This window comes from Pyxicephalus adspersus, chromosome 5 (assembly GCF_032062135.1).
Source record: "Pyxicephalus adspersus chromosome 5, UCB_Pads_2.0, whole genome shotgun sequence".
Classification (NCBI taxonomy): Eukaryota; Metazoa; Chordata; class Amphibia; order Anura; family Pyxicephalidae; genus Pyxicephalus; species Pyxicephalus adspersus.
Genome location: NC_092862.1, coordinates 5376676 through 5401591, shown reverse-complemented (window position 1 = coordinate 5401591; position 24916 = coordinate 5376676). Strand labels below are relative to the sequence as shown.

The 24916-nt window shown below is 41.9% G+C and overlaps 1 protein-coding gene across 1 annotated transcript in view; it reads left to right on the top strand.

Moving 5' to 3' along the window:
* The window catches only part of SLC45A4 (solute carrier family 45 member 4), a 101746-nt gene that overhangs the window by 63364 nt on the left and 13466 nt on the right, over positions 1-24916 (top strand). The window contains 5 exon segments of the mRNA XM_072410613.1: positions 16052-16240; positions 18402-18581; positions 20366-21429; positions 22848-22947; positions 24398-24609. Of these exon segments, the coding sequence (XP_072266714.1) occupies positions 16052-16240; positions 18402-18581; positions 20366-21429; positions 22848-22947; positions 24398-24609 (1745 nt within the window).

Below are 24916 nucleotides of genomic sequence, written 5' to 3'. Positions count from 1 at the left end.
AGCTCAAACATTCTGCCACCTCTCGCTCCTTGATCTAAATTGGTAGAAGAACGTGTCTGCTGTGTTCGTCACAGTTTAGTATACAAACCATTTGCTATTAACATAAATGGTTCTGTCAAGTTAATCATTTGTTCCTCTACTTTTTAGACTTTTTTTTTCTTATGTCACTCGAAGTTAATATGTAACCACTTACTTCTGGTCTTACCTATTCAGGTTTTTGTTTGTGTTACCCCCTTGTTGTGAATCTCCCGGGACGTTTTCAGTTCCAAGGAGGTTATCAAGCTTGGCGCTGGTAGCTCAATGACCCTTAAAGGCCTACAGGCTTTACACATCTCCAGTGGTGGTGAATGAGGCTTGCATTCTGTACTTTTATCCATTCCCATGCTCAATAACATTGGCATAAGAATTGGGCATGCTCACGGAGAGATTTTTCAATGGACCTTGGCATGATCAGGAACAGTCTAGAAATTGAGGAGCGCTGCTCCTGTGAAAGGCTCTTCATCATGAAAAGATTACCGTCATCCAGCTGAAAGATGCTGTCTTTGCTATATGTATATGGATGTACAACAATTCCTCTTGTTGATTGATCTCCTTGGTTTATTATTATTACTACTACACAGTATTTATTTAGCACCAACATATTATGCAGCGCTGTACAAAGTCCATAGTCACTAGCTGTCCCTCAAAGGGGCTTACAATCTAATATCCCTACCATAGTCATATGTCTCTAACAAAGTCTAAGGTCAATTTTTGGGAGAAGCCAATATCCCTAACTGCATGTTTTTGAAATGTGGGAGAATACTGGAGTACCCGGAAGAAGCTGAAAACTCCATGCAGATAGAGTCCTGGCTGAGATTCGAACCTGGGACCCAGTGTTGCAAAGGCCAGAGTGCTAACCACTGAGCCACCAGGCAAAATTGGCTTTTAGACAATATTGTTATCCAGAGCCAAGTTCTGCCTTAGGAATGCCTGCCTGGTGCCCATCAATTCCTCAAGTTAGTGAAAATGATTAGGCCAAGATGGCCATTCCTTTTATGGCTGCCATCTTACAAATTTGACTGTCCAAGTGTTCCAAACCACATGGACCATTATAATATTCTGAGCAATTTTTCCCGACCCTGCATAATGTCCTGTAATTTTCAATGTAAATGTAATTTTCCCTATACGCTAAATGGGCATTACTTCAAATGACCAAGTTCAGGTATTTCCAGTAAAGAGTATGGTTAAATTTACGCCATACAAATACATTTTGGACAACTGTTCTTTACCAACTTTGTGACAATCGTTGGGCAAGACACCCTCTGTACAATGCCTGCTCCATTAAGTCCCATTTTGCTGTGGAGAGACTTGTGTGTCCACCAAAAAAAATGTGACTTTGACCCTACTGAGTACAATTGGGATAAACAAGAGCTTGGTTTTCTCATCCCACACCAAGATGCTCCTTTGGTTGAATAGACACAAATTCCCACCGACATACTACAAAATGTTGCGGAAAGCCTTCACAGAAAAGTGGAAGATGTTATAGATGCAAAAGATGGAAGGGGGTTGGGTACAACTCTAAATAAATATATATGATGTGAAATGGAATGAACCAGAAGGTCAAAGGAGTATGGTGGTTGGGTGTCAGAAAATGGGTATATTGTTAGCCTTCCTAAAAGCCGGAACTAAAACTAAAAAAAACACACTTTCCTTTAATCCTGCAGATCCATTGGGAGGTTTCCTAGTTTGGGTCGTCCTGGTATCCCTCTTCGGCGCCAACATTTTCTCTCTTCTTCCAGGTTCTTCTATGTCATTCGATCTCACACTGCACAGGCGTTGGATAGGGTGACGTAGATGGGGAAAAAAAATTCTCGATCTCTCGAGATGCCGATCTCACTGCGCATGCCTGATGTCGGTAATTTTTTTTCTTCCATTAACCCCCCTAGCGGTAATCAAGAGTGTGACTCTAGGTGGATTTTACCTGCAAATATTAGTAATCTCGATGTACTCGTGGTAGCTTTAACCTAAAAAAAACCCACTTACCTTGTTGTAGTCCTGCTGGTCCCCGCAGGTCCTGGGGACACGTCCTGCTCCTCCGATCTCCAGCCGCGCAAAGCAGAGACAATCTCCGGGGTTTCCTGGTGATGTTGGTGCGGGCAGGCGGATCGGCGGGAAATTCAGATAATTTTGTATTGGATTCAATACAAAATAGCTGTACTGAGCCCAAAACAAAGATATTTTCATATAATATATATATATATAAATATATTATATATGCTACTGTACACTTACATTACATGTTTGTTTTTTTTTTATTTCAAGTTTTTTACTAATAAATATTGTACATATTTCGGTAAGTTATGCCTAAAAAATATAGCCTACAATGTAAAATAAATTTCCATGCAAAAAAAATGTAACGCTTTTTGCATGGAGATTTGAATGGAATTAGAACGCTAGGGAGGTTAGTGAAAGGGCCCTTCTGCACATCGGGATCCCAGGATGCGTGACATAGGTATCGCTTGAAGATCTGTTGGAATATAGATAAAAAAAAAAAAACCTTCCACACCTCAACACTGACCACATACCTTTTCATTGGATATTCCACTGCACTGTGAAATGGGGAAGGCCAAACTCTTACTTGGAACACCTGCCTGGTAAGTGCACCTTGGTACCCAGGCTGAGCCAAAAAGATTTGCTTACTAGAAAAGGGGCCTGATGTTTTTCTTACAGTCATAAGAGGATAACTATACTACCTTAATGTAAAAATGAGTCAATGACCTGGCCATGACCGCTGGCAGAGAAGTCTTGATCACATGACTGGCCAAAATAATATTTTGGCACATAAGACCGGTAACATATACTTTATCGGTGTATTTAGCCTTTTGCTTGGAATCCTGCTTTCTCATTATTTAAGCATTTATTGGTGTTCTAGTAAATTATATTGGCCCTTACTGACTTGGAAATAATTCCACAAGTATTGCTTCAGACAGCTCATGTCCCTCACCTAGTAGCTGGCGGCTCCGTCTATAAATGTGCAAAACAAGTATCGTCTTTCACGAACCTTCGGTCGTATCAAATCTCACAGCATGGACGGGGCAGAAATATTCAGCTTGTGAATATCTAACTGCGATAAAGGGGACATGGCTGCAGTTTTTACCTTTTTTTACTTTGGGATATTTTGGGCTGAAGTGCAAGGTACAAAGCACGGAGCTTTAATTGAATACCCAGACTGAAGTTTTTGTGTTGCTTGCAGCAACAAGGCCAATTTCTGGTGTAGTTATAAAGAGAAGAGAATAAAAAAGAACAAAAGAGCATCTCCTTAAATTGACAATAGTGTAGGTGGTGACAAAGTTTGAAGCCTTTATGACTTTTAATGTTATTGTATAGCACATGTCTTCCTAATTCCCTAAAGGGCCAGCACACATTTTAGTATTTCACCAATGGGCAGCAGCAATTGTAAGAATTTATATCAAAATCTGGTCTAAATGTGGACCTCAATGGCACTAGGGTTCCAGGTTTTGATCTTAGCCAGGACACCTGTTTGAAAATGAGAACTGGCCAAGTTTTCCATCAGTGATGCACACAAAAAGGCAGGTAGTGCCATATTGGAAGAGGAAGGCCAGGGTATGGACTGTAGAAAATTTACATATTATATGGTGTTTAGGGAAAGGCCCTAATGACCTCAATATATGCAGATTCTGGATTAATTCATCCTTAAAGCGCTCCACTTAATGATCAGGCAGAGAAAGGTGATGTTCCTTCTGCAAAAACTATTTTTACCTGCCTGATCGCTGCTCATTTGTCATCTTTTGCTGAGCTGCGCATGCTCAGCATTGTTTGCTAGGAAAACCCAGCAATCCCGTCTTCCCTTGTGCGTGCTAGGGATGAATGAAGTAACAAAATCCTGGTCTGGCTAATGAAGATGGCCGACTATTATCTTCAGAATACAAAAAGCAAGATGGCAGCGCCCTGCAACGTAATGGTGGGTAGGTGAGTATCAAATGAAGTTTGTATGTTCTCTCTGTGTTTGCATAGGTTTCTTCTGGGCAGCTGAGTTTTTTTCCCCATTCCCCGAAAACATAATGAAATGTTTGGCTTCCCCCAAAAGTTGACCTATGACAATAGTGGGGACATTTAATTACAGTATACAGAATTTTTAGGTGGCTGGTGGCCCCTGTATTGTCACCCAACTTTTTAGTAACCACCTAAAAGTTGCATGGGTACTGAAAAGTGCGGGGGGTTGCACCCAGCTAAAAGGGACTGGAGAAATCACTGAATCATGATCTCCTCTGAGACTGTCAATGGCATGACTGTTGGAAGTGCTGCACAATATGTTAGTGCTTTATAAATGCATGATGATATTAATCTCTAAAGCTTGTTCGGAGAGAATGCTCCAAGGGATCGGTCCTGTAAAAAGGGATCCGACACGGCATGAGAGCACAGAGCAGGCACCAAAAGCAGGCAGCACATATTGCTCCTTGGGCTTGTGTTTGGCTGCTGATATACCATTGTAAAGCATTAATAAACTATCTGATACTGCAGTATATGAACTTCATATTGAATCATATGCATCATCATTTAGTTGCATTGTACAGCATTTTTGTAAAGTAACATTTCTAATTGTTCATGTAAACTCATTTATCCCAAAATGAGCATTTATAATCATGTTTTCCCAGGTTTGACTTGCTTTTGCCTTTGGTGTCCCTGTTAACAAGTCCCTAATAAAACTTCTGCATCTCCGCACACTACTACACCCCTCCATTCCAAGTCTAAGATAATTTCATTCTTTTGTGAAATGGAACGCTCCCAAATCAAGATAGGGATAGCCCTGGCAAGAGTACTGTGGGAACACAAACATTTTACGGGTGTATCCCAGTCATTTACACTTTTTTTTTTGTCATTTTTCAGTTTTATCTGTAGCCCTTTGTAGTTGGATGTACACATCTCGGGCCTCTTCCTTTACAAACAATCGGCCTCTGTGATAAACCCTGGAAAATAAAATTAATGTCATGAAGATAAGTGGATGCAGAGGGGCATGTAGCTGCTGTAATGCGTCGGTGTTAGATTTAGTAGAATACAATATGATGAAAGCATAAAATCCCACAATTTAGTTTTTCTGAAAGGACCATGTCAAATGAATTTTTTCCACAAAAAAAGGGAAATATTCACGTTCACCAAAATGCATCTGAACGAATGAACAGTAGATGGTAATCCACAATATATGCTAAAGCTATGTATTCGGTTTTATCCATCAATCAATGTCGATATCTTCCAGTTTCTTTTGGGCACTTCCTGTCTATATACACAGGAGCCACCATCATATAACTTCTGGGTTTCATACTAAGTTACCTTACCGGAACCCCAAATCTCCTCCTTTCTACATTACACTTGGTTCAGGTTGCGGTGTTGATTTCTCTTCAGCCATTTAGGGCTTTCCGGTGGAGCACTTCTTCTGGTATTTGGCCCCACTTTATGGACGAGGGGTGCCGGTGCATCTGGAATAAGTGCACAGGCTGACCTGTAAACGAGGAACCCATAGGGATGTATTAAGTCAGTGTTTCTCAACTGGGGTTCCTCCAGAGGTTGCTTGAGCGATTTGTGCCCCTCAGGTCAGTTTAAGTGACCCCAATGATCTTTTTGGCTATATGTAAGGGTGACATTCTTCCCAGTGGCCAGCAATGTAAGAGAAATTCTTCCTACTGACCACCACACTAATGTACTGTGATCCGTGGATATAGGATATATAGCTGGGGTTCCCTGAAGACCTGGAAATTATTTAAAGGGGTTCACCCATGTTAGAAAGCCTGAGAGACACGGGTTTAGAATGACAGGGCCCCAGAAGCAGCTGTAGTGTCCTGGCTGCCACCCAGAATAAAGATGTTGGCAGGACCGCATTTATACATGACTACCCAGTGTACTCCCAACATTTGCTTAGTTTGCCTCTTCCACAGTGACCCCCTATTCCCTGAAACATGCTATTATTATTAACAAACAGGATTTATGTAGCGTCAACATATTACACAGCGCTGTACATTACACGGACAGATACAGACAGTGACACAGGTGAAGGGGAGGACCCTGCCCTGAAGAGCTTACAATCTAGGAGGTGGGGTAAGCATTACACAATAGTAGGGGAGCTATAGAATAGTAAGTGGTGAGGGTTTAGAAGACAGAAGATGGATAGGTGAGGTTAAAGCGTTGGGTTGTAAGGGCTCTTTTAAATGAGAAAAAAAGTAGGAGCAAGCTGAATAGACGAGGAGAGTTGGGGCAGCTCTAGAAAAGTCTTGGCGCCGTGCATGTGAAGAGGCTATGAGTGAGGAAGTCATTAGTAGGTCACTGGATGACCAAAGAGAGTGGCTACTGACACGACTCCATGTAAAGACACAATCTGCACAATTTTGGCACCAACCAAGACAAATGTGTCTGCAGAGATGGTAGCCATACCATCCTAGCAGCCTCACGGGAAATAATGTTTAATGGAACCCCCCAACTTCAGCTGTTAGATTTCTAAAGTTTGCATTACTGAAATGTATAATCCTACAGAATGAGTTAAAATGTAACCAATAATTATGAGTAACACAGTAGAATGTCTGACTGTACAAACAATTTTAGGTATTAGATCCGGTACAATTACACCACAGGGGAGGTGGTAGAAATGGGCTATTACTGTTCGAGGAAGCACAATGATTTACAGGACTGGATAGGATTTATCTGAAAGGATTGGATGGGGAATATGATAAACTTCAAACGATTTCAACATAGAAGCATAAATATGAATACATTCTCTTTTTCAGCATGTCGATTTGCAATGACAGGGGAAATATTAAAGAAAAAATTTAAATGGAATGTACAGCAGCACATGGGGTCAATTGGGTGCCCTTTATTCATTTTGTAAATACAAGTATGAGAGAGCAGAAGAATGACGTGAAAAGTTTCAGTGCTCTTTTGCTGTCCAATCACCAACCAGAGATTGCCTAAATGCAGTATAGAAAAGTCAGGTTCTGTGTGGTAGAGCTGTGTGAATCCCAAGACTTGATAAGCATTCCTTATATGTATGCATTTCAGTGAGGTATTTCTGCAGCTTTACCTTAGGGGTACCTAAAGTAAAAATAATGGACCTGCATAGATAGACTTTCATGGGGGAACCAAGGTGGTCCAGGGATGGATTTCCTAACATTATTTGCAATTGGCTAGTATTTCCAATCCTGGACCAGATCCATTTTAGGTTTACTGGATCACCCAGGTTCCCCTCATGATAGTCTAACTTCTCCAGTCTTGTATAGCTTTGATAAATTAGGCCCAATGCTTTTAGACCTACATAAGGTAAACTTCCTTGTGCACAGATTCAATGTGATTGACAGGCGAGCAGAGAATTGCTCTCCCTCATGTCCTCTACCGCTGTGACCTGCATTCTATATTCAGAGCTCGATCTCCCGATAGGCAGGACAATTCATCCTTGTCCTATAGACGGCTCATTAATATTCCATCCAGCCAGGAGGACCGATTGGCTGAAAGCTTTTTTAATATCTTTTAAGACCTTGTGTGAGTGCATTGACCCTGTCGGTGACATACACAAGCCCTGCTAACAGCTGGAATGTATAGCATGGTATAATCCATCATTGGCAGAGGATTTTATCTGCTGCGCAATGCGTTCTCCTAACTAAAAATATGACTGCAGAGCTGGGACGTGATGCACACATTGCTGGAATAATATAGGGCAATGATACAGAGAAAGTGGCCTTATTAGAGGACACATTCACTGGGGTGCGCTCTGTAAGGGGCAAGGGAATTGGGTAATAAAATGGGGGATTGAGCCTTTTAACAAATGCAAAATTCAACCATTGGTTCTTTGTATATAGAAGCTGATCTTTAGGTAGATATAAAAGACACGTATGTGAATAATGCGTGCAGCTCTGTAACTTAATTAATATATCCCTTCCACAACCTGAATTTGACCCTATATCACCCATCGCAGTCCCTGTACAGATCAGTATCAGTGATTGATCATGGGAGGAAGAAGCAGTACAAGGAGCCAATCAATGAGTGATAGAGCTGAGCTCATCACTGCGCTGCTTCTGCAGTGTCCAGTCGCAGGAAGGGAGGTAGAATATATACACATAAAGATTGTTTGCTGGCTGATGGACTGAATTACAAGGACTGAACAGTGACTCCCAAATCTGTTATGGCATGTACTGGACAGTATGGCTGCCTGCAGGTACAAGGCTATTCGAGTAAATTCTTAGGATTGGTCTGCAGTGGTTTTCAAGTATGGTCCATCACATACCATAGTCACCATCTTTCTTGGTTTTGCTAAATACTTCATATCACGAAAGGTTTGTGTACCCCTTCCTTCACATCTATGTGAGCCTAGAAGACCACCCATTCCAAACCCATGGATATCTGTATTCTCCCCAGAAATTTTTTTAAGCTGGGTGGGAAGAAGCTGTTGGTGGATGATGGCCCCTGTATTGTGACCCAACTTTTCAGTAGCCACCCAAAAACAGCCGGGTGGTTGCTAAAAAGATCTGGGGAGGACATTGGACATTATTTGGATTTAGGCCTCCCTATGTGACCTCCACTTTTCCAGGATTTTGGTGTAGTTTTCATGTTCGGTACTGATGTTGGAAGAGAAGACCGCGCTTCCAATTGGCCTTCTAGGTGGAGTTAGGCCTCCTTATGTGGCCTCTACTCTTCCAAGGTTTTGGAGCTGTTTTGATGTCGGGTGCTGATGTTCAGAAAGAGAAGACTGGGCTCCCATATGGCTTTCCAATTCATCTTTTATTGGCTGGTTCTATGGGTCCATTAACCCTAAATCCCCTTGTTTACTTGATCCCAGCCTTCATATGTAGTGAGGATGTTGTCATTTTACAAGGACGTACAGTTAATCTCGTTCCACATGGTGTTACTCAGATTCCTGCAACATCTTCCTATCTTATATATCATGAAGAAGCTGGAAAGAATGTGTGAGTGGATCATGTAACTGAATTTGTTTTCTAGTTGGAGAGCGAGATCCAGAGGTCCAGTCTGAGGTCGGGCTTGAACATATCTGCTTTGTATTCCATGCTGTAGAGTCTATCCAGCACACCATAGATTATTGTAGGGCTTTAGCTACATGGATGGCTTGTACCCCTTTGGAGTCATTTGGGTAGAATAGCCAAATGATTTGGGGGTTGGTAGGCAGGCGTCCTGTACTTATAACAAATGTTGGGCAGCAGTATTCACCCAAGAATTTTTTAAAGCCGCGTAGGAAGATGATGTAGGCTGGTGATGACCCCTGTATCGTGACCCAACTTTTCAGTAACCACACAAAAACAAGTGGGTGGTTATTGAAAAGTGCTGGGTGGTGCACCTGTCTAAAAGGGGCCGGGGAGAACACTTGGGGGGTTTACCCGAGTGGGGATACTTTAAGTAGACATTGGCCACGGCAGGACCTGCCATTGGTGACACATGGTAGGCATTCTATAGCTACCCTCTTCCTATTCCAACCTGTGATTTTAGCACCTGGGAAGCCTTTCTCTATCAACCACCACTGGGCTCTAAGATGTCATGTGACCTAATCCCGGGAGCCACAAAGCAAGATAAAAGGTGTTGTAGTTGACCCATCTTTTACCATACCCAACAATCAGTTCAACACGGTAGTGCATGTTCTGCTCTCTGTAACAGAAATCTGCTTCTGTAATAAAAGGGTTCTCTATTCTTCAATTCTGAACACTTCAGGACTCCCGCAAAAATACCTAAACATTAAAATATCTTTAACCTGCCAAAGGTTTTGCTTTTCTGTTTAGCCAGTCCATTGATTCAGCCAGGTTAGTGACCTGACCTTTCTCCACACTGACTTGGCAACACAACCTGGTCACCGTCCCACTCCTAGCCCTCTGATTGGATTATAATCCTCTGATTATTCTGATGAGGTCATAGCTCCAAGTGTGCTCAGTGTTAGAATGACAGTAATGCAGTAATACCCATGGTCTCAGTCTGCTCCCCCCTTCCTAATCTGAAGTCGTATTACAGGAAGGTAAAAAATCTGATTTAGATACTTTTTTTTGTTTTTTTTTTTAGCTCTTTTAAAAAACAATTAATTTTTTTCCATTTTTGACTTTATTGTTTTGTATATTTCTATATGGCTTTATTTTGTCATTTATCCTGTTCTCTGTCAGCCTAAATAGCACATTATTAGCTTGGTAGTCATTTTCTATGAGGTTGCAGGGAATTTTGGTTTCTTCCTCTGTTTAAATATGCCCCTTCAAGATTAATCTTCTGATCTCTCAGCGGTCACCCGGTAATCTCCTGCAGCAGCATGAACCGAAGACTTAATCTCTGGCAGATTTTCAGAATTGTCAAGATTAAAATTCACACGTGCGGGTCCAGCATAGTGAGATTGTATGAGACGGGGGTATGGAGGATGGAGCATGTGGGCGTATTGATCTGTGATGTGCGATTTACGTGTAAAGTATTGATTGATGATGCACTTGTGTGTATGTTAGGGGGGAGGTATTGATCTCCTCCATGCCAAGGTTAATGGAGAAATATGGTAAAGAATGTTTTATTGAGGGTTTAAAGCTAAACTCGATGCATATATTAAAGCCTCAGATCAATGGAGCTCTGTTTACTTATAGATCCTTACATTTAAGTTGAATTTTACCTCGTAACAGGGAATCGGGTTCCCTTGCAGTTTCCAGGACTGAATGAACGCTCATGCTCCTGCATAGGAGTTTTATCAACCAAACCAATCCAATTAATTTGCTGGAAGATCACAAATAGAAAGAAGATGGGAATGCCTTGCTATGCGGTGTTTAATTCAATTCTTCTTCTGCACTGAAATTCCAAGCAAAGCCGACAACCCTGCTTAGGATTTTGTTGCAACAGAGACATTGTTGTCAACTTTGTACACACAGTTATTTGGGAGAATCTACCTCTTTATCTGTAATCTTTAACACAGGGGGAAAAAATCCTCTTTTTGCTCAAATCCACCATGATGCTCCAGTCTTGAGTCTCCTGCGTTCTTTTTCATATATCTACATCACTGTTGTTGATGTTTTTTTATTGCCTGTCCGTGTGGGGGTCCCCTTTGTATCCATTAAAGCAAAATGGGGCCGACTGGTGCAGGTACATCTGCAGCGCTGCATTACTAGGTCCCGAAAATGTAACCATTGATGGCAGGCTGTGGTAAATTTTGAATTAAAAGAATTAACTAAAAGAAAAAAAATGGGCTGAAGGGGTAAAAGGGTGGTGGTGGGTCCCCCCAGCCCTCTTTAGCCGGGCACACCACCAGGCACCTTTCAAAATCAGCAGGGTGGTTACTGAAAAGGTGGGTCACTATTCAAGGGCTGCCACCCACCTACAATTTCTTCCCATCCGGCTCAAATTTGTAGGTTGTGCACTGGGGTAGTTTTATTTTGGAATTTAGCTGGCTGCTTTTTGCTGACCGCCGTGCAGTCCCCTTCTCTATACATCATTCTTCTTTATTCCTGCTGTCCCTGTAACCTTGCATCGTCCAAACATCATTTCACATATAGAATCTTTAACACGTGAGACTTCTTATTTTCTCTCCGTACCCCCTGACCTCACGCAACCCTTAGGTTGGCCATGACACAGCCTGCATTTCCTGTGAAACGCGGCTCGGCCAGCTCTCACTATTGTTAGCCGACTTTTCACTGAAAGAAAAAAAAAAGAAAAAAGGAATTATTTACTACACGCAGTGTCCTGTTTGTTTGGAAGTTGCTGGGAATCGGCTCACCGGTCCAGTCTCAGTGGCAGCCGGACCTGCCGCGTAATACCCGCGGACTGTTTGTGTGTTTTCTTTTTTTCTCACCTCGTTTGAATGAATTGTGTCGGAAGATGGGAAATGTGACTGTAGACCAGGTAAACAGGATCGTCGGTGCCAGAGGATCGCTCGGCGATATTTGTTTCCAACGTTGTCTGATAAGTCTCTAAATAATAGCGTTTCCTATGGAATGTTGTCAACAACAGCTGAAATGAGCCCGATTTGTTTGTTCCTGTGCTGCCCTGGTTCCGTTTTCTCACTGGAAGGTGAAGGCTCCGCCGCTGCCCTTTCAATGGAGGCCAGACTTGGCTGGGAATAAAAAAAAAAAAAAAACTAGCGGCATCATAACAGACCTGGGAAAAAAAGCAATGTGTTCCTTGACGGCAGGAATTCTAATTTTGTTTTGAGATAAAATATTGCTTGATCTGATCAAGATTAATGGGTCCGTTATTGTTTTTGAGGAAAATCTTTCTCAGTGTTTGGTGAGAAGAAATAATGAGTGCACGTAAAGCAAACAAAAAAAATGATTCAGCCATTGCAAACATTTATTTTTATATACAGTTTGCATAGGAACCTGAGTTTGTCTTGGCGTTGGACTCCTGTCTTCTGCAAAGTGCACATATTCTGACTCCAAACCTTGATGATCATTTTCGGTTTTCCTAACTGGTTTTACAAACAATTGCTGTACTAGCTATGGATCACCATTCTGTTTTATAGAGAGGGTTACAGGGAGGACGAATGGAAGGCACCAAGCTTACAGAAGACCTCGGCAGTTAAATGAATCGTCATAGGAAACCTGTTTTGATTTCTCCATTTTCAAAAATTGTTGCTCCTATCGAAAAAAAATCCAGATAAAGTGTTAGACGGGGGAAAAGAGAATCAGCACTGGGACTGCAGCGTGAATGACCTTCTTTGAGTTGTTACTTCTTAAACCCCCGCCATCTTCTTTTTTTTCTTCTCTTCCTTGTTATAAACCTTGGCTATCTTAGTTGGCCAGGCCATGATGATGTGATTCCCACACAGACTGGAGTTTATTCAGTCCCAGTGGCCACAGGAGAAACTAGTACGTACCCAGCTTCCTATACTGAGCTGTGCATGCTTAGCTTAGGGATTTTGATAGAAGAGGATGGCGGTCAGGCAGGTAGGAATGCTTATTATTGCAAAATCAGACATTGCCTGTTCTTTCGTGCAATAAAGCTGTCTCGCCTCAAATTTTTTTAAAAAGATTTTTTAGTTCTGCTTTTGAAGAGAGCTCTGGGTTAAAGTGAAGTTCTACATCAGCAGCTTAGACAGGTACCGTATATTAATATGATTTGAAAGTAAAATGTAGTTAGAAAAATAATGACCTCCATTGCTGGCTCTCCTTTAGAAGTTAGCTTGGATTCTGGGGACTTCTCTGGTTTTGGGGTCACTAATCTGAAATAAGAATACAGATCAGGAAAGTCAGATGTCTGATCTCTTGACCTAAATACTTTTATAGATCAGTGACTCCAATATCATAGAAAATATATGTACCAGCTATAGGTGGAGTCTTCTGGGCTGTCTGCTGCCTTCTTGTGCCTTTTGAGCTTGGGTCCCCACCGTAATTCCTTTTTCTTGACTTTTCGTGTAAGAGAGCAAGGTTGCCTAAAAACTGAAGATTTGACTATAAAACTGGAATTTTCATAGAGTTGTAGGCAATAATGTGATCCTAACCGGTGTTTCATGGCCAAGCCTATTAGTCATAGGGTGGGATTAACCCAACCTGATTGGATTTTTCCCAGGCTTCGCAATTGTGTATTGCAAGGCAGAGCTTGGAACTTGCATGTTAATGGACACGTAGAGAGTTGGCCAAGATCTAATGTATCCAGTGTTTCTGAAATGACAAATATGAAATATATTGCAGCTTAGATATGATTGACTGCATTGTGTTTTTATTCCCCCCTTCCCTTTTTTTGCAATGATGGTACTGCCAGTAATTTGCACCGTTTTATTGTATGCACAACCGTGCTCCTATTTAATGGTATAGGAGCAGTTAGGACTCACTTTTTTGCAAGCCTGGGGTTGTTGCACAAGATGCAATTTATTGCTTCTGGCTATGCAGTTATTGTATTTCCTCTGGAGGAAGAACCATACCAGCGGCTACAAATGCATAGACATTGTGTGAAACGCGTGGACTTGCTGTGCAGTTTTCTGGCAAGTTTGAAGGCAAGCACGGGAGCAGCTAACAATTGCAATCAGAAAGGAGCCTCTGTACTGTATCTTTGGAGTAGTAACGTTGTCACCCAAGGACAGGAAGTATAAGAACTACAGAGGTGAACACTGCTTGGGACAAACACTGCAGAGTGCACAGGACATCAGTAGATCTCTGGCAGGATTTTTGACCCCATCAAACATATAACAATAGGACAATTCACAGACCAAGTTCTACAAACAGGACAGATTCTACCCAGATCTGACCAGCCACATCTGCATTTGGGATACCCCCCCCCATCCACTAATTTTCAAACCGAAATTATTTTACAACAATGTGACAAGTAATAGAAGCTGTTGTGTAAATTGCTTACCTTGTCATATGGCTGCGTCCCGTGACAAGGCCCTGTTGCCCAAAGCTTGCATGTGTTCCATGTTTCACTTCTCTGTATGGACAATCTTGTGTTTGTTTTGAAAGGTCAATAAAGTTCATTCCATGAAGGCAGAAGATTTCAACAATTTTAGAGAGGGAAATGTGACACAATCGGGCTGATAAGTCGGCACAGGAGGTTTTGTGTTTCATGGAACTTACACACTTGTCCAACCAATAAATAGAATGCCTATTGGGGTATTTAACAGACCGAATGGGGGGAAATATTCAGTTTATGGTACTGAACGGGTTAACGTGTCCTTGCGTGTATTGTGCACTAGAATTACCTTGAAATACCTATGAACACAGGTCACCAGGATTTGCACAATATGATGACACCCGGCATAGCAGTGAGGTGACGCAGCGTTGGAATGCGGGGAGTGACACCGGCCAGCTGATCAGTACATTCTCCGAGTCCATTCATCTATCGCTGCACGAATTCTTTCACATCGATACAATGAAAGAGCTTTTTTTTATTTGCCCGTGCATCCTTTTAACTGCTAAATAAATTGGGATAATCCAGGACCTGTTGAGGTCGAATTTCCTGGAAGCGGCACATAATCGGGGGCCTCATTCCAGTGTAGGATGTGAGGCTTTGTGCATTCAGGCCAGGTTTAGTGTATTGTGCTGCTGATACACTGCTGGCTTATCCTCTGAATGGCTTCCTGCGGGGAGATCACTCTCACGCTTGTTTACACCAACTATCATCTGCCGTGGCATTCTGACAACAAGAATTCAAAGCCCCTGGGTTTCAAGGGGAACTTTAATTGTGATAATAATTATAAAAACCTCAAATGGTTGTAGCGCTATATTCATTTATACATCCTGATATAAATGCAAGCAGAATTCACCTGGGTATCGGCCTCTGAAATTTATAAATACGAGCAGACAGGGAGAGGGAGAAGTAGCACAAGCAATGAATTGGTTCAGGCTGATAAAAGGCATAGACAAAGTGAGTGAGATGAGATTTTCACCGAGCTGCTTCTTGTGTTACTGTCCATTCACAGGCCGGTGAAGGTGCAGTTAATGACGCAATATGCAAATACATTTAAGGCAGTTGTTCAATTCCAAACTTCTGGTAATTGTTTGGAGTAAGGTCCTTTCCCCACTCCTCCAAGAGTGTACCCGTGTTCAATGCCAGCTCCATTAAGTCATGGTTTAGTGTGGACGAACTAAAGGGGCCTTGGCAGACCCCAGACCTCAATCCTACTGAATACCTTAAATTAGGACTCAAGTTGTGAGCCAGGGTCAACATCCAGTCCACACCGAACCGTGTTCCTGACTTCAGTAATGGGCCCAAATTCCCACAGACAACCTTTCAAATCTTGTCCAAAGCCTTCCCAGAACAATGAAGGCTGGTTTAGTAGCAAGGAAAGGCGAACTCCATATTGGTTTTGAAATAGGATGTCCAACAAGCTAATATAGGCATAATGGTGGGGTGTCCTCAAATGTTTGGTCGTTTAATGTGCAGGTGTGTATATATTTAATATTTGAGCTGTTTGTCAATAGTTCACTTTGCTTTAACTTGGAGTTTAGTGTGAGATTCGTTGCTGTCCAGAATGATCTAGATTCCCCGGCCCCCTCCTTTGCATCTGGGATCCATCATGTCACTCATATCTGATATAAAATAACATTATTGGTGTCTGTTTTATCTCCACATCCACACTGACCGCCTATAATAACAGCAAATCTTTATCTTCCCACAGGTCTTCCTGAACAGTACTACAGCCTGACATGGTTCCTGAGCCCTATCCTTGGTTTGATATTTACACCTCTCATTGGCTCGGCCAGTGACCGCTGCACACTTAAATGGGGCCGCCGGCGGCCCTTCATCCTCGCCCTGTGTGTCGGGGTTCTCCTGGGAGTTGCACTTTTCCTCAATGGCTCTGTTATTGGTAAGTAAATTATTGTTCCACATATGCAAGCAGGACCTACTAATGCAAATCCATGGGCATCTGGCTGAATGTTACAAACCTACTGTGCACACACATGAGATGGTGGCTTTGCAAGATACATAGGTTAACTTAAAGAGAAACTAAGCTCAAAACTGCAAAAAAAATACACTTACCTTCAATCCTGCAGGGCAGTCCGATCCCTCTGGGGGTGTCCTGCGTCATCCCGCCATCTTCTCCTCTTCTTCCTGTTCTTCATCCTACGTCACCAGACCCAGGCGCGAGATCGGGTGACGTAGGATGGAAAAACAAATTTGCCGATCTCATTGCGCATGCGTGAGATAGGCAAATTTTTCTCTTTGCGCAAAAAGGCTTCTTCTGCGCATGCCTGAGATGTTCGGGCATGCACAGAGGGAACTCCCAAGAGCCTCCCAGGATACCTGACGTAGGCATCCTGGGGGGATTTGTGCTCTCATTCATTCCTGACCACCTAGGTGATCGAGAACTAGGTGGCGGTGCTGCACCTTTTTTCTTTTTTTTAAACAGAATTTTTACCTTACATAAAAAGGTTGTCTACCCTTTTATGTAAAGTGAAAATTCTGAGTTTAGCTACTCTTTAAAAAGATTAAAATTAAAGCCCGGTAAGAAGAGCTTAATTTCTAATAAAAGTTTCCTCTGTAAGAGACTACAAGTCCCATCATTCCCTCCAATACCATGCTGGCTTGTACGGTGTGTTCCTTGTCTTGCTGAGCACAGGAAGTTTTGCCAGCGCCTGGCATGAGAACTCTCTAGGAGCCTGTTCACAGGGAGACGTTTCCTGTTGTGAGCCATTTTTCCTTTTATTGCATATCTAACAATATTTCCTGTTTCCAGTATTATTTCCAATATTATCTCCTTTCACATTCTCTGTTCTTCGCAAAGACCTGAATCGAGCCAGGTGTGGGAAGAAATGTGTTTTCCCCCCAACAAATAACCAGCACTGTGTGACAGATGAATGTCTCTTCCTGCTATTGGTAACACGCTGTACATGTGCCATGAAAACACATTAGGAGCACAATGTTGTACCTGGGCTTTTCTGTGAGCTCTGTCAGGAATATTCTAGTTTTCTGTTTTTCTTTAATTCTTTTTTATTGCTTTTTAAATTCAATTGAATTAACATTATTTAGCGCTTGTATTGCCATGCTGTAAAACAGACCATGCACAGAACTGAGGGCTACATAAAGTGCACCTATCATATTCCAACAAAAGTTGATTAAGAGGGATAACCGGCAGTATCCTTAGGGGTCTATTTATTAGGAGGGGTTGGATAATCACAATTTCTTCTACATCCTTCTGTAGTTTAAGGTAAGAACTAGGAAGGCTCTTTGAGATAACACAAGAAGTATGCAGAGGACACAGATATAGGGAAATTCTTTCAAGGGCACAATAAATAGATTAAAAGGGAGAAAATAACAGAAGTTAGTTTACACACACGTTTCTTGGTTCCTCCTTTACCGAGCCCATTCCTTAAAGCAGAACTTTAACATAAAAGAAAGAAAAGAAAAAAGAACACCTTTTACCAGTGAAAAGTCCTCGATCCACCACAAACCAAACCCAGTGGGTCCCACGCTGTCTCTGCTTCCCTCTTCTTCCCTCTTCTTCCGGCATTTACCAGTCTGTCTAGCCGCACCATATTCCTTCTTCTTTCCTTCGGGTTCTTCTTCACTTCACCTGAACTTGAACTGCACAGGTGTCTTCCTGCAAACGTAAAAAACAGTGCCAAATTTGCTGCTTGTGCATTGATTTTGAGCACTAATATATCAAGAAATCTCCTGATGACCAATACCGGGCGATCATGTGACATAAGTATCCTAGGAGGCTGTGGATTTCCCCTTCAGTCGTTTGATAGATTGAAGCACTGCATATAGGAAAAACACAAATTGTTTCCATTATATGAAATAGCAAATAAGGCAAATTGTGCTGATGGGTACAGTTTAAGGTTATCCCTCCCCTCTGCTAGGTCCACACAACTAACATTGCACCACCTTGGCAAAGCAACACCTTACTGGATGCCAGTCAAATATTGATATTAAGTTTTCTTAGTGTGTTAAGTATTGGATTCATGGACTTGAAAATGCTGTATATGGGAGCTGTGATCTACATGTGCCCTTTATATCTTTTTCAGGTTTGGCCATTGGAGACGTTCCGGATAAACAGCCTATTGGCATCGTTCTCACAGTGCTAGGTGTTGTGGTGTTAGACTTTTGTGCCGATGCTACAGAAGGGCCAATCCGGGCTTACCTGCTGGATATGGCGGACAATGAAGAGCAGGATATGGCACTTAATATTCACGCCTTCTCAGCTGGTATGTTCATTATGTTATGAGCAATGAAATTGAACATTGTGTGTATGGTGACCATGTAACCCATTGCTTTCACAATGGCATATGGTTTGGTTGAGGCTAATAGTTGAAAGCCCCTCTCTGGGCAAATAATAATCCCCAGGTTTCTTGTCATTTCTGGATGGAAGGATAGAACTGAAGTTGTGCTTGTGCGGGCCGATCTCTCCATTAATTTAAAGCTGCAGCATTGTATTCTTGATCCTGAAAATAGGAAATGATCACACAATGCAAGCAATGACGTAGACACCCCAAGGACCCCCTATTCCCAAAAACAGAGGAGGCAAGACTTGGGACCCAAGTGCCCAGAGTGAGCAGATTGGTAATTAAACAGCGATGCAGACATGGGGGGGGTTACATATTGTCTTCCACAGCCATGAGACCATAAAACGAGAGAGCCTAGGCACATGGAGTGCACTTCTGTATTTCAGGACAATTCAAAAGACAAAATCTCTTGGGGTAATGTTTAGAAACTAAAAATTCTAGATGTTCCTTATAAGATGTACAATGTTCACGTTTTGAGTTTGGGTTGCCTTAATTTAATACAGCTCTGGCTGAATTCTGCAACAGTCTAGGGTGACAGGTACTCTTAAATAAATATAGCGCTATACAAGTGGCTCTGGGGTCTAAAGAGGCAAATTCAGATAGAAATAAACAGTCTGGTTTTCTCGCTGGAATATTATTTCCTTTTGGCAGGCACATCTGTTTATAAACGTCTGCGACAGTTCTTGTGTTACAGTTGTCTTCTTGGCAGCACAGAGCTGCTCTACGTTTTCATCAGATGTATCTGCTGCATCACCTCTTTTCTTTTATTATAGCTGCATGGTGTCAACACTACACTTCCCCACCCATTGGATTGAAAATATTTTCTTTCATCTGTGAAGGAAAAATAATACACATATTTAGAATAGCCTTATTGAATCGATGCATTACATCCCTGGATATAAATAAACAGAAATTAATGCGGCTCTGTGTTTAACAAATCATCAATAAATGCATTTTTAAATGCAAGCACTTGGAACCATAGACCTCCTGTAGTCTCTGTATAGCACATCTGGAACATGAGAAGAGCTGTTTTTTTGTCCGGGTTTCTGCTTTAGGGTCTTGCACAAAGTCAAAGTCTCTCTTTAAAATGTAGAACATGGGGGAAGGAAGATAGTAGGCAGAATGCAGAATAGTATAGCAGAGAACAGCAAACCTTAATGCAGCAGAGAATCAACCAACCAACATCTGTCTGACTCATTCTTTTATTTCTTAAATAAAAAAAGAAAACCCTGGCTGGAGGGGAGAGCTGAAAATCCAATTTTGGAACATGCTTTAATGGAATAAATATATATCTGTACGTGATACACATCGTGCATTGGGGCCAAAGAGATTGGCATTGGATTTATGTTCCAAGTGATTTTGAGCTAATGAAGTTTATACAATATTAAATATAAAATGTAATACTATATTTTTCTGATCCTTCAGATAGCCTGATGCTTAAAGTGCACAGGGAAAGTGATCATACTGGAAGATATCCCTTCTGTTCTTTTGCAGTCATTGTTATGTTATTTTTTATTCCCCTCCCAATGACAATGGGGCATCAGGACAAACAGCGATGGGAGATCTTTCTAATGGGATGCAAACTACAAAAACAAAACCTGACATCAATTACCCCCACCCCTTAATAAACAAAAAGTTCTACTTTCAAGGGCATTAGTTTTGCAAGTTTAATGTTTCCATTTTGTTTTTCTTCATTCTTTCCGTAGGTTTTGGTGGAGCGATTGGCTACATGCTTGGTGGACTGGACTGGACACAGACTTTCCTTGGGACTCTGTTTAAATCTCAGCAGCAAGTCCTTTTCTTTTTCGCAGCCATTATATTTTCTGTGTCAGTCGCCCTCCACCTTTTCAGTATTGAAGAAGAACAGTACAGCCCCCAGCAGGACCACATAGAAGATGAAGCGGACACAATGTCGAGTGGAAGATTAAATAGCACGCTTGCCCCGGCGTCTCGATTAAACGTCATCAATGAAGAGGAACCCTACTCAAATTTTCCTGATGAAGTGCAGTCAGAGCATGAGCTCAACCTTGACTTTCTTGATGTGGACATTGTAAGAAGCAAAAGTGATTCAGTCTTGCATATGGCCGATGCAACATTGGATTATGAAACCGAGTTTCTTCATTATATTGAACCCTCCATTTTCCAAGATTGTTCATACCCAACCACCCCACGCAGCACCAGCCAGGAGATTCTGAAGTCCAAATTTAACCGTCTTTCAGCTTTCCTCAGGGAGAACGAACGAGAGGAGGAGATGTTGCTAGATAATCACATTAATGAAGCCAAAGTTCCGAACGGCGGTGATGCACTACAGAATGAGAACATGAATGGGCACACCAGAATCGGCATGAAGCAGTCCTGCACCGCAAACTCCATGCGCAGGAGAAGGCACATGTTCTATCGCCAGCCTTCTTACACCTTCTCGTATTAGGGCAAAGTTGGATCCCACCGCTACCGTTTCAGGCGAGCCAATGCCATCTTGCTTATAAAATCCTCACGCAGCATGAACGACATTTATGACATGCAGAAAAGGCAGCGTCAGAGACAGAGGCACAGAAATCAAAGCGGAGCCACTAACTCCAGCGGTGATACAGAGAGCGAGGAAGGAGAGACTGAGACCACGGTCAGGCTGCTGTGGCTTTCTATGCTGAAGATGCCAAAAGAGCTGATGTGTCTTTGTGTTTCTCATTTACTGACCTGGTTCTCTATTATTGCTGAAGCTGTGTTTTATACAGATTTCATGGGTCAGGTCATCTTTGAAGGTGATCCCAAGGTAGGTACAATATATTATAACATACCTCAACCTTGACCAGTGGTCAATCATGCTAGATGCCCAGACCAAAAATTGCTGCATCAGTATGTGACTATTGCCTTTAATATGACTGTAATTTGTCTGCCTATGCAGTAATTACTATAAAAGTTTGGAAACCATGCAGATTGGTTCCCAATTAATTTGAGATCAGAGCTATCACAGATAGCACAGCCCAACAAAAAGATTTCAAAACTCTTAGCTGTCCAATGCAGAATGCAGATCAATGTTCCCTCAACACGGACCCCCTTGCCTTGGAATGGTAATCTACAGATTGCGAACTGCTGCTGGTTAAACCTTCGTCCACCTAAATTTTTGGCACAGGCTGACGTGTGTTGCTTCTATTTGTAAGCTATTGCATAGAAAGCATGCAAACTATGCCATGGACCAAAGAGCATCTCAATGTTCCCTCAGTGCTAATCAAAAGTACAAAGCCTCAGTATTTGGTGATGTCAGCTGAAGGAGAGGTTCATAGATGAAGTCTGTCTTCACCCACAATTTGCAGAGACATGACCAAATGCCTTGGCTTTTAGCCCAAGAAAAAGCTTGTTGGTGAAGTTGGGGATGCTTTGTGCATGGTAGCCTTGGGAGATGACATCAGTTTGGTGCTTCTCTTTTATCTGTCCAGTCAGAAGGCCTGGGGTAAAGAGAGGACAGTACTGTGTTCCGGAAATAGTGTTATTACTCCAACTGTAAAGCGGTGTTTGTCAACCGGGGTTCCTGCAAAGGGTGCCAAGGGTTTCCTTGAGCAATGAGCGATTTCATTGCCTCTCAGGTTATTTTAAGTGGTCAGCAATATAAAAGTCATCCTTCCCGATGACCACCATGTACTGTAGCTGTTGATATTGCAGTTATAGTTGGGGGTTCCTAAAATACGTCAAAGTTTATTTCAAGGGGTTCCCTCATATTAAAAGGGTCGAGACGAGCTGCTGTACTGTGCACCAACCATACTAATCATACTCACCCTCCACAGTTCCATACTTGCCAAGATTCGAAGGCTCACCCTGCAGCATTTGTCTACATTCCCTCCTGCCTCCTTTAACCCATGCAGCAAAGACCTATTGACTTCTATGGGTTGGTTTTCGGACCAGGTAGATAAGCCCCATAGAAGTCAATGGGGCTGTACTGTGTATGGGCAGGCTGCAGAGAAGGGCTTGCATTGCATAAATGTTAATCGGTGTAGTAGCACTTCGTAGTTTGGTATGAATGGAAATCCAAGGGTAAAGGAGGAGGGGTTGCACATTGTGAAAAATACATTTATCCCTTAGGTTGTTACCTGTAGTATTATATTCCTTAAAACTCTCTCCGCATTTTCAGATTTGATCATGATACTGGTATTAGTTATGTTTAATGGGCTGACACCCAATTTCTATTTTCTCCAGGCTCTCTCAAACTCCACGGAACTCTATAACTACAACAGCGGTGTGCAGATGGGCTGTTGGGGACTCGTGATCTACGCTGCTACTGCTGCTGTCTGCTCAGGTAACTGCTCTGCTCAACCGACATCTGACAGCTTCTATTCTGAGAATGCGTGGATTATGTAACTGTCTGTGAGGCTCCCATACCAGCCCACATTGTGCCTTCTTTAACTATAGAAGCGTATCTGCCTGCGTCACTGTTCACCTTTTCCTTTCCCAGGAGCCCAGTGTGACATCAGAATGTCAGCTGGAAGCATTTGTAAAGAAACTGCAGGAGATGAGATGTAAAAAAAAATTGTCAAGGAACTATGAAAACTAAATGTCACCCATTTGAAGTTTATATCTACTTTATTTCAAATTTCTCCCTTGATCAAAAGACTTACTGATTAGTTAAAAAGAAAAAGAACTTGCAGAATTTTTTTGTAAGATTGAAAGGTAGGACCCCTGAACATCAGGCAGAAACATCCCTGTGCTTTATATTACCTATATAACAGGCATATTAACCCCTGGGAAATTACCCAATATGTTTACAGCTGGCTAATGGTAATTCACAATCAATTCAGCCATTTGCATTTAGAGTTTGTTGCCAGAATCTAAACAATCTATAAGTTCAGTGGACCACCAGAATTCTGGAAATTGTAAAATCAAAACTGGGTAATAAATTTACAGCTTCAATAATGAAGGTAAATTGGCTTTTGAGCGAAATAGAATCAAATGTGAATCTATAGTAATCTCTTAAAAAGGGACCTTACCATTTTGGGGTCATTTTGATCCCATGTGGTTAATTATAGCGACTTTTTCTCTTCAGCTGCTTTTTGGCCAAAAAGATTATACATATATTTTGCTATGTAATGAAACGAAACCCAATAAAATAAGGACCTATGCCCCTCCTGTAATTTTCTGTATAGCTCCATGCAGACTTTTCATTACAAAGAGATAATGTGAAAGCAAACAGCCACTGCTCAGAATTCTATTCTCTCATTAGACTATCTCTCAGCTTTGGCAGATGTGAAAAAATAAAAGGAACAATCCAAAAACTTCTTAAGTATTTAAAGAGACTCGGTCACATGGTGATCATGTTTGCAAAGTTTATTCTCCCCACCACTGCAGATTATATTCACCTAACCAGAGCTTCAATTGTAGCAACTGATGAGAATACTTAGTGGTTCCAGTTGTAGGAGCTTGTGATCCCCTTCCATATGATGGTGATCTAATTTAGCAGCCTGAGAACTTTTACATGACAAACAAAGTGACGTCTCTGCACGCCTTAGATTTCAGCAACTGATAATTTGGATTTCAGTTCCAGTTACAGTGAAGGAGTGAGCTGCGATGAAGCTGTAGGTGGGGGGCAGCCCTTGCATTGTTATCCAACTTTGCCTGGTAGTGCACCTAACTAAAAGAACTGGGGCAAACACTTCTCTATCACTTTCCTTTTTAATCGTCTTTCAATGCATGTGCAAATATACATACAAGCCAAGCGGTGATTCCTGATAGTTCTTTTCAATTCTTTACAGCCTTATTACAGAAATACCTGGATAACTATGACCTCAGCATCAGAGTCATCTACATCCTTGGGACCCTTGGCTTTTCCATTGGCACGGCGGTGATGTTCATCTTTCCCAATGTCTACGTCTCTATGATTATGATCAGCACCATGGGGATAGTGTCAATGAGTATATCATACTGCCCGTATGCCTTGCTTGGACAGTACCATGAAATGAAAGAGGTGAGTGCTATATCTTAACTCAATAGTCAATACTAGACCCAACTCCCTGATCCAAATTCCCAGATACTTGTTTTGTCCCAGTAGGAGGCACAATGGTGAGTTTTTTATTCATCTTTCAGGAAATATGTCTGAATAGAAAAAGAAACACAACACAAAAATAGATTTTTTTGGCATAAGTAGATTGGGTCAGCTGTTGGTTCGGATAATGTCGTACCGTTAAGACAATCCATTTGCAGTGCTGGTTATGTAACTTTGACAATGTCCTCCCTAGTCCAGAACTCTTTGAACTGTCGGGGTAAACAAGAGG